Genomic DNA, 12,693 nt, shown 5'->3' with positions numbered 1-12,693 from the left:
CGATGGCATCGGAGCCGAGCGTGGACGACACGCTCGGGCTTGTCCGGACAACGCGGTTGCCCGTCGCGTCATGCGGGAGGGGGAAACGAGCGGGGGAAACTTCTCAAAGTTCCTTTGCGACTTTGCTTCTGCGACGCGCGCCTCGGCCAACGCTAACGGCCGGTGAAGGAGACCCAAAAAACGAAACAAAAAATCCAGTGATCTCGTGAGCACCTGGGCTTTTTATTATTTTGCAGGAAAATAAAGAAGTTGGAAAGTCGGAAAAGCGAAACGCCGTTGAGACCGACGTCGAGCGTCGGCGATGCTCGGCGGGCCCTCAGTAAACCTTGGACCTGCGGGAAGAAAACGGGAAGGAAATGGGCGAGCGGGTCCGCGGCGGACGAGGGCTCCGCCCTCCCCACCTGGCGAAGGCGGACAAGGCCAGCACGCTGAGCAGGAACTGGAGGCCGTAGAGGCCCAGCAGCACCAAGCCCAGCAGGAACTCCAGACGCAGCACGAAGGTTTGCAGCAGCAGGAAGTAGACGGACAGCGTGACGCACGGCAAGAGCAGGAAGAGGGACACGGCCGTGGTCACGGCGTGCTCGCACAGGTTGCCCTTCCACCCTGACGAGCACACGACACGCTGGAAGGGGGATTTTGCGCAGGGGGGGGGCTCTCGGGACTTTCTTTTAGACCAGCCCGCCGAAAGCCCGCGTCGCTCCATCGAACCAGCCCCCTTTTTGATGAGCTACCTTGACCTGACGCGGCCCTTTCCGAGCGAGCCGGGCGCCACTTTGAATCGCGGCCTTCGAAGGAGCCGCCGGAGGAAAAGGCCACTCACCGTAGAAGATCCGCAGAATCTCCAGACCGAGGAAGAGAACCAGCAGCGCCGCATCCAAAATGAGATTACTGGTCGGGTAGGGCAGCAAAAGGCCTGGCGACAAGCGGGAGAAGACCTCGAAACCAGCGGCCATTTTGCCATTTTGCCATTTTGCGGGCGGGCGGGCGGGCGGCCCACCTTTGTAGACCAACATCAGGACGCTGGCCAGGCAGAAGGCGGCAAAGTACCAGCAGTCGAGGTAGAGGAGCACCTGCAGGGGGGTGGACGAAAGCTGAGGGCGCGGGTCAAGGTCACGCGCAGGTCAAGCTGGCGCGCGAGCGAAAGCCCAAGGATACGATAGGCTGGCTGCCTGCAAACAAACAATGGCGTCGCCGCCGTCAAAACACGCGTGTTCTTTGCCGGCTCCGCCTGCAGCTTGGAAACGCGGCGCCACGTCTTAACCCCGAGCGACAAAAGCGCTTTGCCACTGGCCGCTTTTGTCTACTTGAGCGCCGTCCACGCGTGCATGAGGGGAACGTCAAATCACAGACTGTGAATGTGTCACATCCATCCCTATTGCGCAAATTAGGCTGAAGGCATCGGTCTCTCTCCGGTTCACGCGACAGGTCTGGAGAAGAAAGGCGTTTCCTCTTCATCGTCAAGAACGATTGTTGTTGCGCGTATTTTTGATAGATGACGAGCTCACTGACACTTTTTAGTGATCCATTCACGATTTTAGCGATGCTTAACGAGCGCGTTTCTCACGCATTCTTCACTGTGCCAAATGATCTCGGCTTTTGTTTTCGTTCAATACGTCATTGATACAGAAGTAAAATTGTAATACAAGTACATCGTTGTGCTTTCTCAGGTTTACAGTGAAGGATCTGAATAAATTATCGGACGCAAGGCGAAGACAATTTGCTTGAAAACCTTAGCTCCATTCCACAACTTCGGTAGTCGAAGTTCGCAATCGACGATCGCTTTTCTCCAAATCCTGCAAGTTCAAGTAGTCTTCCGTTTTCATATGCGTCACTTTAAAAAAACGCTTTCAAGCTCGTCGCTCGGTACATAAACAGTTAGCAAGTAACCGGAGCCTCTAAAATACAAACATCGTTTAGGACTCCCGTGACGTATTTATTTGATGGGTTGAGCGCTCGGGCGACTTACCGGGCGCCATTTCTGGTAACCCGGGAAACGGCTTGGCGGAAGTGACGTTTCTTTGCGTTTCCTCGCAGCTGCCCTGCTGGGATGTTTTTTTTTTGCTGCCCTCTGCTGTACAAAAAGAGCATCCCGCGTGTTTTCTCTAGAATCTAGAGTCTAGATGATGTTTCACCGTCAAGTTTTTTTTAAATCACTTTTTCTGTTGTTGTTGTTGTTGTTGTTGTTTTAATCCGGGCTAATTCAATTGTTTAACTCCAGGTGGAGTTTAACGCTTGAGTCAAAACTAGCGAAGGCGCCGATTGGCCACCGCCTGGCCTTTGGTTGATGTGGCACTGCGGCTCGTGCGCAGCCGCAGTTGCAGTTGCAGTTGCGCTCTCTCCCGGCGGTTAAGATGGCGGCCGTCAGGACGCGCTCGGCTCTGTCGTGGATTTTCCTCGTCAACGTTTTTCACGGCTCGGTCACCGCCTTGTACTTCCACATCGGAGAAACGGAGAAGAAGTGCTTCATAGAAGAAATCCCGGACGAGACGATGATCATCGGTGAGCGACGCGGAAGCGGCCTCGTTCGAGCTAACTGCTAAGCTCGCCAGCTCCAAGTCGCTTGGATCGACTTTTCATGAAACGCGATCCAAAAGCTGACGCTTCTGTCCGTCGGCGTAGCGCTAATCGGGCCGCGGGGTCATTCTTCCTTCCCTGCGCCCTGCGCCCTGCGCCCTGCGCCCTGCGGGTCGTTTTGGACATCTGGGAACGCGCGGGGCGCAGTGCGTTCGAAAGGGATACGGGGTGCACTTTGAGCAGGAAAGGGTGATTTCATCCTAATCCTTCAAAATGACATCGCATTCGCTGAAGGCTCAGGTAACTACCGATCGCGGCTCGGCTTGTGCATATCACGTGACCGACAGGCGAGCCGCGATCGCTCAGTTGCTCGCATGTCATTTTCAGTTAACGGCGAGTGGAAATCTAAGGATATTTCAAGCGATTGCCCGCGCGGGTGCCAAATATATGAGCCGTAAGCGAAATAGAAACCTTTGTACTGCCGAGAAGCACTAAATGAATGGACCGTGCCGCGAAAGCAGGTGGTGCTTAGCTCTCGGACGAAAGGAGAAGCGGCTGACAATGACACGAATGTCCGCTCTCCGCCTTGTGTTTGCAGGCAACTATCGGACCCAGCTATACGACAAACACAAAGAAGAATATCTACCGGCCACCCAGGGTCTGGGCATGTTCGTGGAGGTCAAAGACCCCGACGAAAAGGTCTGTCGGTGGACTTGTAAAATCAAAGTAAAATAAAAAGGGGCCTTTCACTCGTGCCGAGGTTTCCACGCGGTTTAACCCTAACCCTGCGAATGGCAGACGGCCGAAGCGACGGATGGGTCGGGCCCCCCTTTAAACGACCGACTCGTGGCATCCCGGTTGACGGGCTTTGTTTTTTTTTCTTTTGCCCCCGCCCCGCGCGCAGGCGATCTTGTCCCGGCAGTACGGCTCGGAGGGGAGGTTCACCTTCACGTCCCACACGCCCGGGGAGCATCAAATCTGCCTGCACTCCAACTCGTCCAAGTTCTCCCTGTTCGCCGGAGGCATGCTGGTGAGCCAGCGAGCGCCGCCCCGCGTGCGCCGCGCCTCGCCGCTCTGACGGGCGTTTGCCGCCGGCCCGCCCGCAGAGGGTCCACCTGGACATCCAAGTGGGCGAGCACGCCAACAACTACGCCGAGATCGCCGCCAAAGACAAGCTGTCGGAGCTGCAGCTGCGAGTCAGGCAGCTGGTGGAGCAGGTGGACCAGATCCAGAAGGAGCAGAACTACCAGAGGGTTAGTGGAGTCGAAAAAAGTCGCTTGGAACCGGGCCGGCGGTGATCACGCCATCCCTTTTCTAACATTCCCCGCTCGCGACGCGGGGAATACGCCCTTAACTTTACGCTCAACAAATATAGAACTTTGGGACGTATGCAGAAAATAAGAAGCGTTGACGAAAGATGAGCTTGACCCGGTTTTTCTTTCTCCCGTTTGGACATCGTTGCCAAAGCGTCGGCGCGCAGAATTTGAGCCCAAAACGAGGGCCGCGTCTTATATGGCGGTAAATGAAAGGAAGACCGTCTCCCTGCGGTAAAGCGTCGCTGATGCCGATGTCTCCCGCAGTTTCGGGAGGAGCGCTTCCGCCAAACCAGCGAGAGCACCAACCAGCGGGTCCTGTGGTGGTCCATCGTGCAGACCTTCATCCTGGTGGCCATCGGCATCTGGCAGATGAGACACCTCAAGGGCTTCTTTGAGGCCAAGAAGCTGGTCTAGACGCGGGGCGGCGGGGGGTGCCGGCCGGGCCCGCAAAGAGATGCGGTATGGCGCGCGGGCGGACGGGCGGGCGGGCGGGCGGGCGGGCGCCATCCGCAAAGTTACTTGAGACCATTGCTACTATTTATGATTTCCTTTCGGACGCCAAGAAATTGGATCAGCCAGTTAAATGTGAAGTGTTGACCGATTTGTTCAGAAGTCCGCGCCGGCGGCCTGCTGACCTGCGCGAGCGCGTGTCGCGGTCACGGTTGCGCGACGACAGCCGTGATCGCCACACGTCAAGATTTGCGTCCGCCCCTGGGAAAGCAAAGGTTTGCAAAGTGAAAACAAGTTACTGCATCCAGTGCGAATGTTCCTTTTTGCAGTTTTTGCTGTTGTACGGTTCATCTATGCAGCAAGGAAATTGATCAGTAGTGTTACACTGTCAGCTTTCTTTCTGGGTTTTTCTGTCAACATTTGCTTTCTGAAGAGATTTTTTTTTAAGCTTTCTTTCTTTCCCCCTATACAACACTCGTGTTTGTTTAGCCCAATTTCTCTGTAAACGTTTGAATGTGATTTCAATGCAATTTGATACTAAATAATTGTAAAGATTTTGAAATAAAGTTCACCCGAGTTTACCTTGAGTTTGCTGTCAGTCGTTCCGGAATCTCAGCGGTTCGTACGGACGTGAAAAATCGAAATCGGCGTCGCTGACAGCTACTAGTGAAACGTACATTTGCGTGGAAAGTTTTCAGGAGCGCCGTTTGTAAAATTGAGTGGAACGGGGAGACTCGCGTGCTTTGTTTCCGCTCGAGCCGGAAGTCACGTCGGACCCAATCGCGTTCGGTTAACGGAAGTATTTTCGTGGGGGAAAAATGAAGAAAAAATGTTGATGGGCCGGTTTCGTTTATTTGTGGTTCAGTCGAGTACGTTTGAAACGCGCCGGTCGCACGCTAGCGCCGTCTTGGCGTTTTCGCCCGCTTGTTAGCTTAGCTCGGCGCAAGTATGCTACATGCTAACGCTACGTGCTACGTGTCCCTCCATTGAGCGAGCGCGAGGACGCCGCCGACATGAACGACTCTTGGCCGGAATAAAAAAAAAAACAAAACTTTTTCTGGGGGTGCGAGTTGAGATGAAGTCCGATTAAACGTGAGCAATCGTCAGCATGGCAGATATTAAGGACTCGCGCGTTTTGAAAAAGTGAACTTTGACGAGGGACGATGATGTTCTCGTCGAGGAGGAAACCCGTCCTCTACTTTAAGGAGGAAAAAAGGTAATTTTTAACATTTCGACCTTGACGCATCCTTTAGACCGGTGTTTCCCAAGCGTTATTGAGCCAAGTCATTTTTTTTCCTGTGAAAAAAAAAATCTCAGCGAACACCACTCGGTAAAAGGGTTCACAAGGCAGGATGATTAAGTCTGGTGTGGAAAAGCGTTTGCTTGTCCTCCCTGCTTGTATATTTAGTCGGCATGGATAAAGTTCCCACTTCCCAGGCTTTTCTACGCAATTGAAGTAATTGACACACCTGACGACGTGTGACGCCGTGTGCCGCTTCATCACCGACTAGTTTCACTTCATCAAGGCGATTGTTCGAAAAGGGCACCGTGGCGCAAACACAGAACGTTTTGTGCTAGTTTTCCAACCCGCCAGATCTGCCGGCGGTTCATATTAACCGCACATTTTACATATGTATGAGCAAACGAATTGTTTCATTTAATGAAGGCTTCACAAAGCTGCTGTGACACTCTGGCGGGAAAAAAAATGAATTAGCTAGCTGGCCAAGTTAGCCAGATAAGTCTTTTTTGCTTGAAATGTAACATTTTCTGCCGCAGGGGGCTTCTCGGGCCACAAATGGCCAGTTTGAGATATAGACTAACGCACAGGCGTGGTACTCCACTCCTAGAGGGACGGCGCCCTGCATCTTTTCCACTTTTCTCCCCTCGGCGCGCCCGATTCAAACGACGAGCTCGTCGGCAAGCTCACTCTCTCACAAAGACGCGCGCCGCCGGAGTCCCACGCCTCTGAGCTAACGGGACTTGCCGAACGGCCAAACCGAGCTTCGTCAAGCTTTGCGGCCAATCGGTTTGCGGCCAATCGGTTTGCGGCCAATCGGTCTGCGGCCAATCGGTCTGCGGCCAATCGCTCGATTTGTACGGCGGGAGGGAGCCCGTCGTTGAAATTGCGGCCTTTGCTCTGTGCGCCCAGGCGGTGGTGGGGCCGCTGTTCGGCCCGCAAGCTCTTGGGCCTCTGCCTGCTGCTGCTGCTGGCGTCCCTGCTGCGTCTGCAGCTGGGCTGCCCGTGGGAGCCGGCCGCCGCCTCGCCGCGGGACGGGCGCCTCCCGCGGCAGCCGCCCCCGCCGTGCCGGCCGGCGGAGCGGCCGTCCTGGGGTCCTCACAAGCTGGCGCTGGTGGTGCCCTTCAGGGAGCGCTTGGAGGAGCTGCTGGTCTTCGTGCCCTTCATGCACGCCTTCCTCAACAAGAAGAAGATCGCGCACCAGATCCTCGTCGTCAACCAGGTGGACCGCTACAGGTGAGGCCGGAGCGAGCGCCGAGAATTGAACGGAACGGAACGGCGCTGCGCCCGGCGTCTCGTTTTGGACGCGTCGGGTGGGACTCGCGTAACGACGTTGATAAAGGAAGAGGTCGCACGTTAAATACGGAAAGGCCGCAACTAAGGTCAATCCCAAAGAAATCCCAGAGCACGTTCCCGCGGTTTGTCGCGCCGTAGCAGAGCCGCGTGCCCGTGGCGAATCTCTCGATGGCCGCGGGAAGATTCGGCCCGCCCGCGACAAAGCTAAGCGCCGACGCTAACGCGGGCGCCGTTTTGCAAAGTGTTGGCCTGAAGGCGGGTGTGGCCCGGCAGGTTCAACCGGGCGTCGCTGATCAACGTGGGCTACCTGGAGAGCGCCAACGACACGGACTACCTGGCCATGCACGACGTGGACCTGCTGCCGCTCAACGAGGCGCTGGACTACGGCTTCCCGGCCGACGGGCCTTTCCACGTGGCCTCCCCGGACCTGCACCCCCTCTACCACTACAAGACCTACGTGGGCGGAATCCTGCTGCTCACCAAGGAGCACTACCGCGCGGTGAGCGCTTCCCGAATGCCGCCCATGGCAAGCGGAAACCCCCGATCGGAAGACGCTCCGACGCCGCGTTCCGTTCCGCGCCCGAGTTCGGCCAAAGGGCCGGAGCTGGCCGTCGAGCGTTTTGTCGGCCCGTCTTCGCGCTGGACTTTTTCTGGCCGCTGCGGGAGATTGCTCGCGCCTCGGCGGCCGTGAGACTCGGGCGCCGCCGCCGGCCTGCGCGGCGTGTGCGTCGCGCGCTCGGCGAGTGAGCCCGTTGTGCTGTGTGCGCAGTGCAACGGCATGTCCAATCGCTTCTGGGGGTGGGGCCGCGAGGACGACGAGTTTTACAGACGTCTGCGCAAGGCCAAGCTGCAGGTGAGCCCGGCCGGCGCCTCTCGGCGAGCCCTTCCGGAGCCCGGTCCCACCGCCGGCCGCCCTTTTCTGCAGCTGTTCCGGCCCAGCGGCATCACCACGGGCTACCGGACCTTCCTGCACGTGCACGACCCGGCCTGGCGCAAGCGGGACCAGAAGCGGGTGGCGGCCCAGAAGCAGGTTCACGCTTTCTTTCTGGCAAAACGAACGCGCGCCGCGCCGTCGGGAAAAACGGAAGCGTTTGGCAAAGTTTGGGACCGCGCGTATATGCCCAGACCGTGACCCATAAACCAGTCGAATGGCGCGCGCCTGAACGGGGACGCGGCGGTTCGGTCCGCCCGCTTCTTGCATTGCGAATAATGCCCGGCTAACGTTTCCGCCCCAAAAAGTCTCCTTTTCAATCCGGCGTTTGTTCCGCGCGACGTCGGCAGGAGCAGTTCAAAGTGGATCCCGAGGGGGGGCTGAGCAACGTGCGCTACCGAGTGGAGTCTCGCCAGGAGCTGAGCGTGGACGGCGCCCCCTGCACCCTCATCAACGCCAGGCTGGAGTGCGACCGGGAGCGGACGCCCTGGTGCCTGCCGGCCTAGGACGCCGGCCCCCACGCCCGCCTTTTCCCAAAGGGCGCCCGCCACGCTCGCGCCCGACGTCAACTCGCCTTTTCCCTTCCAAAGGAATGCCGACTGATGACAGAACCTGCAGCAAGAACCGGTCTTGGGCAAGTTACAGACTTCAAAAGTGTGGCGCATTTTTCATGACTTGCTGCTGTCATCCCAAAGTCGTCTGTTACACGATAATGAAACGTAAGGCGTCGCGCCGCTTTCAATTATACGGTCCCCGCAAATCCGGATTTGCCCTTCAAAATGGAGCGCATCGCGCTCGTCGGCCGTCCGGCGGAACTTGAAAGAAATATTAGCGCTCCCGCGGACTTGCAAAGGCTGCCCGCATCCCCGGAAACGCCCGAGAAAACCATTCGGACAAAGTTCTCTCTCCAAAGGAACTCGCTTTAGCTATTACGAGGCGTTGCAACGCGCGTTACGCCCATGAAAAGAATTGACTTTTCTAAGGAATGCATTCGAGTCGTGACGACCGCGGTCACGCACGCATCGCTCCCAACGTTGAACGGGGCTCCCGTGCGCCGATGCGGGGCTCCCGTGCGCCGGTGCGGGGCTCCCGTGCGCCGGTGCGGGGCTCCCGTGCGCCGGTGCGGGGCTCCCGTGCGCCGGTGCGGCGCCGCGGAGTCCAATCCATCTCCACGTGCCTCCGCCGCCGGGGGGCAGTACAACGCTGTAAATCGGCAGCGATTCGCTCCCCCGCCCCAATATTTGAGGGCAAAAACACTCCGCATCAGTAAATGCGCGTAAGTGCCGTACAGTACTACGGACGCGGGCCCGCCTCCTCGTCACCCGCGTCCTTTTCGTCATCTGCAACTAAAGTAGTGAAATGAGTGAAAAGGGACGAAAGCTCCGTGTCGCATTTTCGGCAAAACCCTTTGCTACATTATGCATTGGTGTGAACGAGCCTTTCCTCGGTTTTCCTTTGCAACTTGTGCGAAATGTCTGAAATGCGAAGTGGCCATTGAAACGGTTTCAATTGTCGCCTATAAGGTGCCGATGCGTTTCCTTTATCTGAACGTCTCAAGATGTTGGAAACACCGAACGCGTCAGTCAAATAAAGGACTTGGATCCCAGCAAATGAGCGTTCAACCGACGGGTTCGACTGCCGGATGGTGGAAACGCTGAAGGCGGGCTCGGCATCCCTCAAGTAAGCCAGCGGCCCAGCGGGCGGCAATTCCTTCGGGATTTGCTTCCTTTTCCTATTTAAGGGCTCACGCGATCGCGTGAATCGTAAAACCGCCGTCGGCCATTTCGCTCGTGATGGATGCGTGTTTCGAAAGGGGTCGTCGACAAAGCGGAGCGTTTCACCTTTGCTTGTTTGGCTCGGTTCGACCGACGTTTGCCGCGTAAGAGAGAGAAGCCGGCGGCCTCGGTTTGCCCTCTTTTCTTTTCTTCCCATTTTTCCATCGGCGATGATGCGCGCCTACGTGGTGAGCGATCGGATATGGAAATCCGTCCCTCGGCATCTTGGCCATTTCCCTTTGAACTGACCGAGTGGGGGGGGGGGGGGGGGGACGCGCGTCGCGGCCTAAGTAGTTGAAGGCGCGGAGCCGGGTCCGCGGGGGGGCCGGGTCCGCGGGGGGGCCGGGTCCGCGGAGGGGCCGACGCTCGGCCGAAGTTGGGAAGCGGCCTCGGCGGGCCGCCGCAACTTTCTCGCGCCGACAAACGAGCGGCAGTCATCTGTCCGCCGGACTCCCATCTGCTCCATACGTGCATTTGTTTGGAGTCTGACGCGGGCGGGCGGCGCTCGTCGCCCGTCGCACGTCGGACCGATTGAGTGACAGTCGCGGGCATAGCCCTCATCCGCCGACGTTCTGTTTGCCGCGACGCCGATCCGAAGCAACAGGTGTGGCCAATAAGTAAGGAGTAAGGCGGCGGCGTAAGAGGCGTTCGGGCTCTGCGCACTTGCCGACGAAGCGGGCCATCTGTTTCCAACCGCCTGTCCCATCGCCGCTTGAAAACAGGCTTCGACGGACGGGTGACGACATCGTCGCAACGCTCGCTGAAGTACAGTGTCGCCTGTCACTTTCTCCTCCTCTGAGGTCGTCGTTCCTGGGGCGGGGCGACTTCCCGTGGTCTTCGTCCGCCGTTGCCTGGGAAAGGGTCCGGTGGTCGGAATCCATTCGCCATTCGTCGCGAGATCGGATCGTTGTGTGACGGCAACGCGAGCGTGCGCTATTTTCGTGCACGCGCGTGGCAAAGTGCTAAGTGGGCCGCCGCCCCCTCGATTGTGCCCACTCTTCTGCTTTGGCGTTAACACCTCAGATGTTCTCAGGATGCCGGGGAGGGGGGGTGCCGCGAAGGGGGCTTAAGGGGGTGATAATGAAGCTGACACCTTTTCAAGGTGCGCGCGCGCGAGCGGCCTCGCTCGCTTCTCCGACTTTCGCACAGGGGAGCCCCGTTCATCTCCATTTGCGCCCCCGCAAAGGAGCGGCCGAGATTTGCCCGATTTCGGGCTTTCTTCGTACTTCAAGCGCGACTCGTCAACCCGACGTCAACAGTCACACAAACGCAGTCAACTCCCACACGAGCAATTAACGCTCCGCTATCCGTACGCACAAAACGAGTGGAAAACGCAACGCGCCAATATGGCGGCCGCGCGCATCGCGGAAGTGCCGCTCGCCTCTTCGTGGTCGAAATGGAAAGAAAAAAAAGATGGCTTCTGGGAGACGCACCGAGGCTTTTCAAATCTTCTTGCGTGCGTGCGCGCGCGTTGGCACGGCGGCGCGGGCCATCTGCGTCTGGCACTGACGTTGGCGCTAATGGCGCCTCATTAGACGGCGGCCACGATGGCTCCATCGGATGTGTGGCTCGTTGGCAGCTAAGTGGCTGAACGGGCACGCCGATCAGCGGCTACGTGCTAAATCGCAGGTGCGGAATCGTTTGTGGAAGCGCGGTCCCGGAGAGCCGCGGTCCCGGAGAGCCGCGGTCCCGGAGAGCCGCGGTCCCGGAGAGCCGCGGTCCCGGAGAGCCGCGGTCCCGGAGAGCCGCGGTCCCGGAGAGCCGCGGTCCCGGAGAGCCCCTCTCCTGCGCGTTTTCCGGCCTTCTCCATCCGACCCATCTCCATTCCGACGTCCACGTTTGGGGTGGTTGTCGAGCTCCCGCGGAGCCTTCGGGGCCGGACTTCGGCACCCGGGGCCTAAAGCGAACCCGATTCTCAGCTTCTCAGCCGGTTCGGCGGTCGGTAAAACGCGCAGGGTACCGGCCCCCCGGGGCCGGGGTCCCGCAGGCGATCGCGGCTCGTCGGCGGGCCGTCCCGAGCCGTCGCTGCGTATCGGCCCCGCGGGTTGACGGCAAAATGGCCGCCGGGCGTTTTGACGAGAGCGACGATAAGGGGGGTCCGAGTTTCCCGAGGGAGAATCGGAACCCTCGAGTGGCGCGCCGTCTTCCGTCTGTCCTTTTGGCCGCGCCGCGACGGCAGCTGGGGGTTCGAAGGTCAGGCGCGGCCCGACGGGAAGCGGTCCAGGCGGCCATCTGCGCAGCCGCGGGTGCGGGGAAAAAGACGCCGCTCGCTCCTTTTACGCGAGCGAGGCGGCGCAAAGACGTCTTTTGGATCGAGGGGCTCCACGGAACTCCGCGGCCGTGAACCGGCGCCCCCGCGGCTGATAACGAAGCAAACGGCAATCCGAGGCCAAACGGCCTCTGGGTTTCGCGCGCGGTAAACGAAGCCGTGACGGCCGCGTACTTTCCCGGTTAGTGGGAAACGGGGAAAAAGGAAGCCCGCTCGTGCTCAGAATGCCACTTGACATGGCAAAAACAAAGCCGTTTTCCTAGGCTGGTCCGTGCCCGCCAATCGACGAGGCCTGACCTCAACGGCCTTTGACGGTAATCCAGTTGTTTTCTTCTACATTTGCGCTTGGGCGATTGTTTGCTTGGCGCTCCCTTTAGCGCGGCTCCATCTAGCGGCTTCCGTTGCGCGCTGCGCCTTTGGCGCGAAAAACACCCAACCGGCAACTAAACGGCGAACGTGAAGACGGAGTCGCCAAAGGGCCGAAAGGCCGAGCCTTTTCGGGCTTTCCGGCGGCCCGGCCCGGCCCGGCGTCGGCGTCGCTCGAGCTTCGCGAGGAGTCGGCTAATAATAGTTGCGCGAGCCGCTTGCGTCCCGTTGCCAGCGCACTTGTAAAGTTTTAATGCGAAGCATATGCAGGCCGATCTGTCGGCCCGTTTATCGCCAACCCGCGCCGTTTCACGCGTCATCTTTCGGCGCCGCGTGACTCTAATTAACGCATCATTAAAAGCATAATTCTCGTCATTATCCTTTCGCACTCCGCCAGCCAGGCGACGAGGCGGCGAACGACGAATTGTGCGCGCGAAGCGGCCAATTTGGCAACGGCGCCAATAAAAGAAAGACGAAAAAAATCCCAAGCCGAGCGGCGTCTCTACCGCGTCGCTTAAGAAGCGCGGCAAAGGCAATTT

General features: G+C 58.5%; 3 protein-coding genes across 3 annotated transcripts; 2 read left to right on the top strand and 1 right to left on the bottom strand.

Annotated features, from left to right (window-relative positions):
* Positions 1–316: 316 nt before the first annotated feature.
* tmem216 (transmembrane protein 216) lies at positions 317–2,075 on the bottom strand. The gene is made up of 5 exons (XM_088432034.1): positions 1,967–2,075; positions 1,156–1,169; positions 998–1,091; positions 821–913; positions 317–603 (listed from the first exon to the last, which is right to left on the bottom strand). Exons 1-5 carry the CDS (start codon positions 1,974–1,976, stop codon positions 317–319), a joined length of 498 nt encoding a protein of 165 aa, XP_088288160.1. The 5' UTR covers positions 1,977–2,075.
* A 247-nt stretch (positions 2,076–2,322) lies between these two features.
* tmed9 (transmembrane p24 trafficking protein 9) lies at positions 2,323–4,861 on the top strand. The gene is made up of 5 exons (XM_088430610.1): positions 2,323–2,499; positions 3,113–3,213; positions 3,419–3,544; positions 3,621–3,767; positions 4,095–4,861. Exons 1-5 carry the CDS (start codon positions 2,352–2,354, stop codon positions 4,242–4,244), a joined length of 672 nt encoding a protein of 223 aa, XP_088286736.1. The 5' UTR covers positions 2,323–2,351; the 3' UTR covers positions 4,245–4,861.
* Positions 4,862–5,027: 166 nt separating this feature from the next.
* b4galt7 (beta-1,4-galactosyltransferase 7) lies at positions 5,028–9,355 on the top strand. The gene is made up of 6 exons (XM_088430609.1): positions 5,028–5,496; positions 6,430–6,753; positions 7,087–7,312; positions 7,583–7,666; positions 7,739–7,843; positions 8,095–9,355. Exons 1-6 carry the CDS (start codon positions 5,444–5,446, stop codon positions 8,248–8,250), a joined length of 948 nt encoding a protein of 315 aa, XP_088286735.1. The 5' UTR covers positions 5,028–5,443; the 3' UTR covers positions 8,251–9,355.
* The last annotated feature ends 3,338 nt before the right edge of the window (positions 9,356–12,693 follow it).

Source organism: Hippichthys cyanospilos, chromosome 13 (assembly GCF_059441005.1).
Source record: "Hippichthys cyanospilos isolate Australia breed blue-spotted pipefish chromosome 13, RoL_Hcya_1.0, whole genome shotgun sequence".
Lineage (NCBI taxonomy): Eukaryota > Metazoa > Chordata > Actinopteri > Syngnathiformes > Syngnathidae > Hippichthys > Hippichthys cyanospilos.
The sequence above is the reverse complement of the archived record's forward strand: the minus strand, read 5'-3'. Positions and strand labels throughout refer to the sequence as shown.

What these genes read in the sequence shown, in the direction of transcription:
- tmem216 (XM_088432034.1), bottom strand. An exon ending in CCTGATGTTGGTCTACAAAG is followed by an intron (nt 914 to 997) that starts GTGGGCCGCCCG and finishes GCTTGTCGCCAG; the next exon opens with GCCTTTTGCTGCCCTACCCG. An exon ending in GATTCTGCGGATCTTCTACG is followed by an intron (nt 604 to 820) that starts GTGAGTGGCCTT and finishes TGTGCTCGTCAG; the next exon opens with GGTGGAAGGGCAACCTGTGC.
- tmed9 (XM_088430610.1), top strand. Translation starts at nt 2,352, where the DNA reads ATGGCGGCCGTCAGGACGCGCTCGGCTCTGTCGTGGATTTTCCTCGTC. An exon ending in GGACGAGACGATGATCATCG is followed by an intron (nt 2,500 to 3,112) that starts GTGAGCGACGCG and finishes TTGTGTTTGCAG; the next exon opens with GCAACTATCGGACCCAGCTA. An exon ending in TCAAAGACCCCGACGAAAAG is followed by an intron (nt 3,214 to 3,418) that starts GTCTGTCGGTGG and finishes CCCCGCGCGCAG; the next exon opens with GCGATCTTGTCCCGGCAGTA.
- b4galt7 (XM_088430609.1), top strand. Translation starts at nt 5,444, where the DNA reads ATGATGTTCTCGTCGAGGAGGAAACCCGTCCTCTACTTTAAGGAGGAA. An exon ending in AACCAGGTGGACCGCTACAG is followed by an intron (nt 6,754 to 7,086) that starts GTGAGGCCGGAG and finishes GTGGCCCGGCAG; the next exon opens with GTTCAACCGGGCGTCGCTGA. An exon ending in GGGTGGCGGCCCAGAAGCAG is followed by an intron (nt 7,844 to 8,094) that starts GTTCACGCTTTC and finishes CGACGTCGGCAG; the next exon opens with GAGCAGTTCAAAGTGGATCC.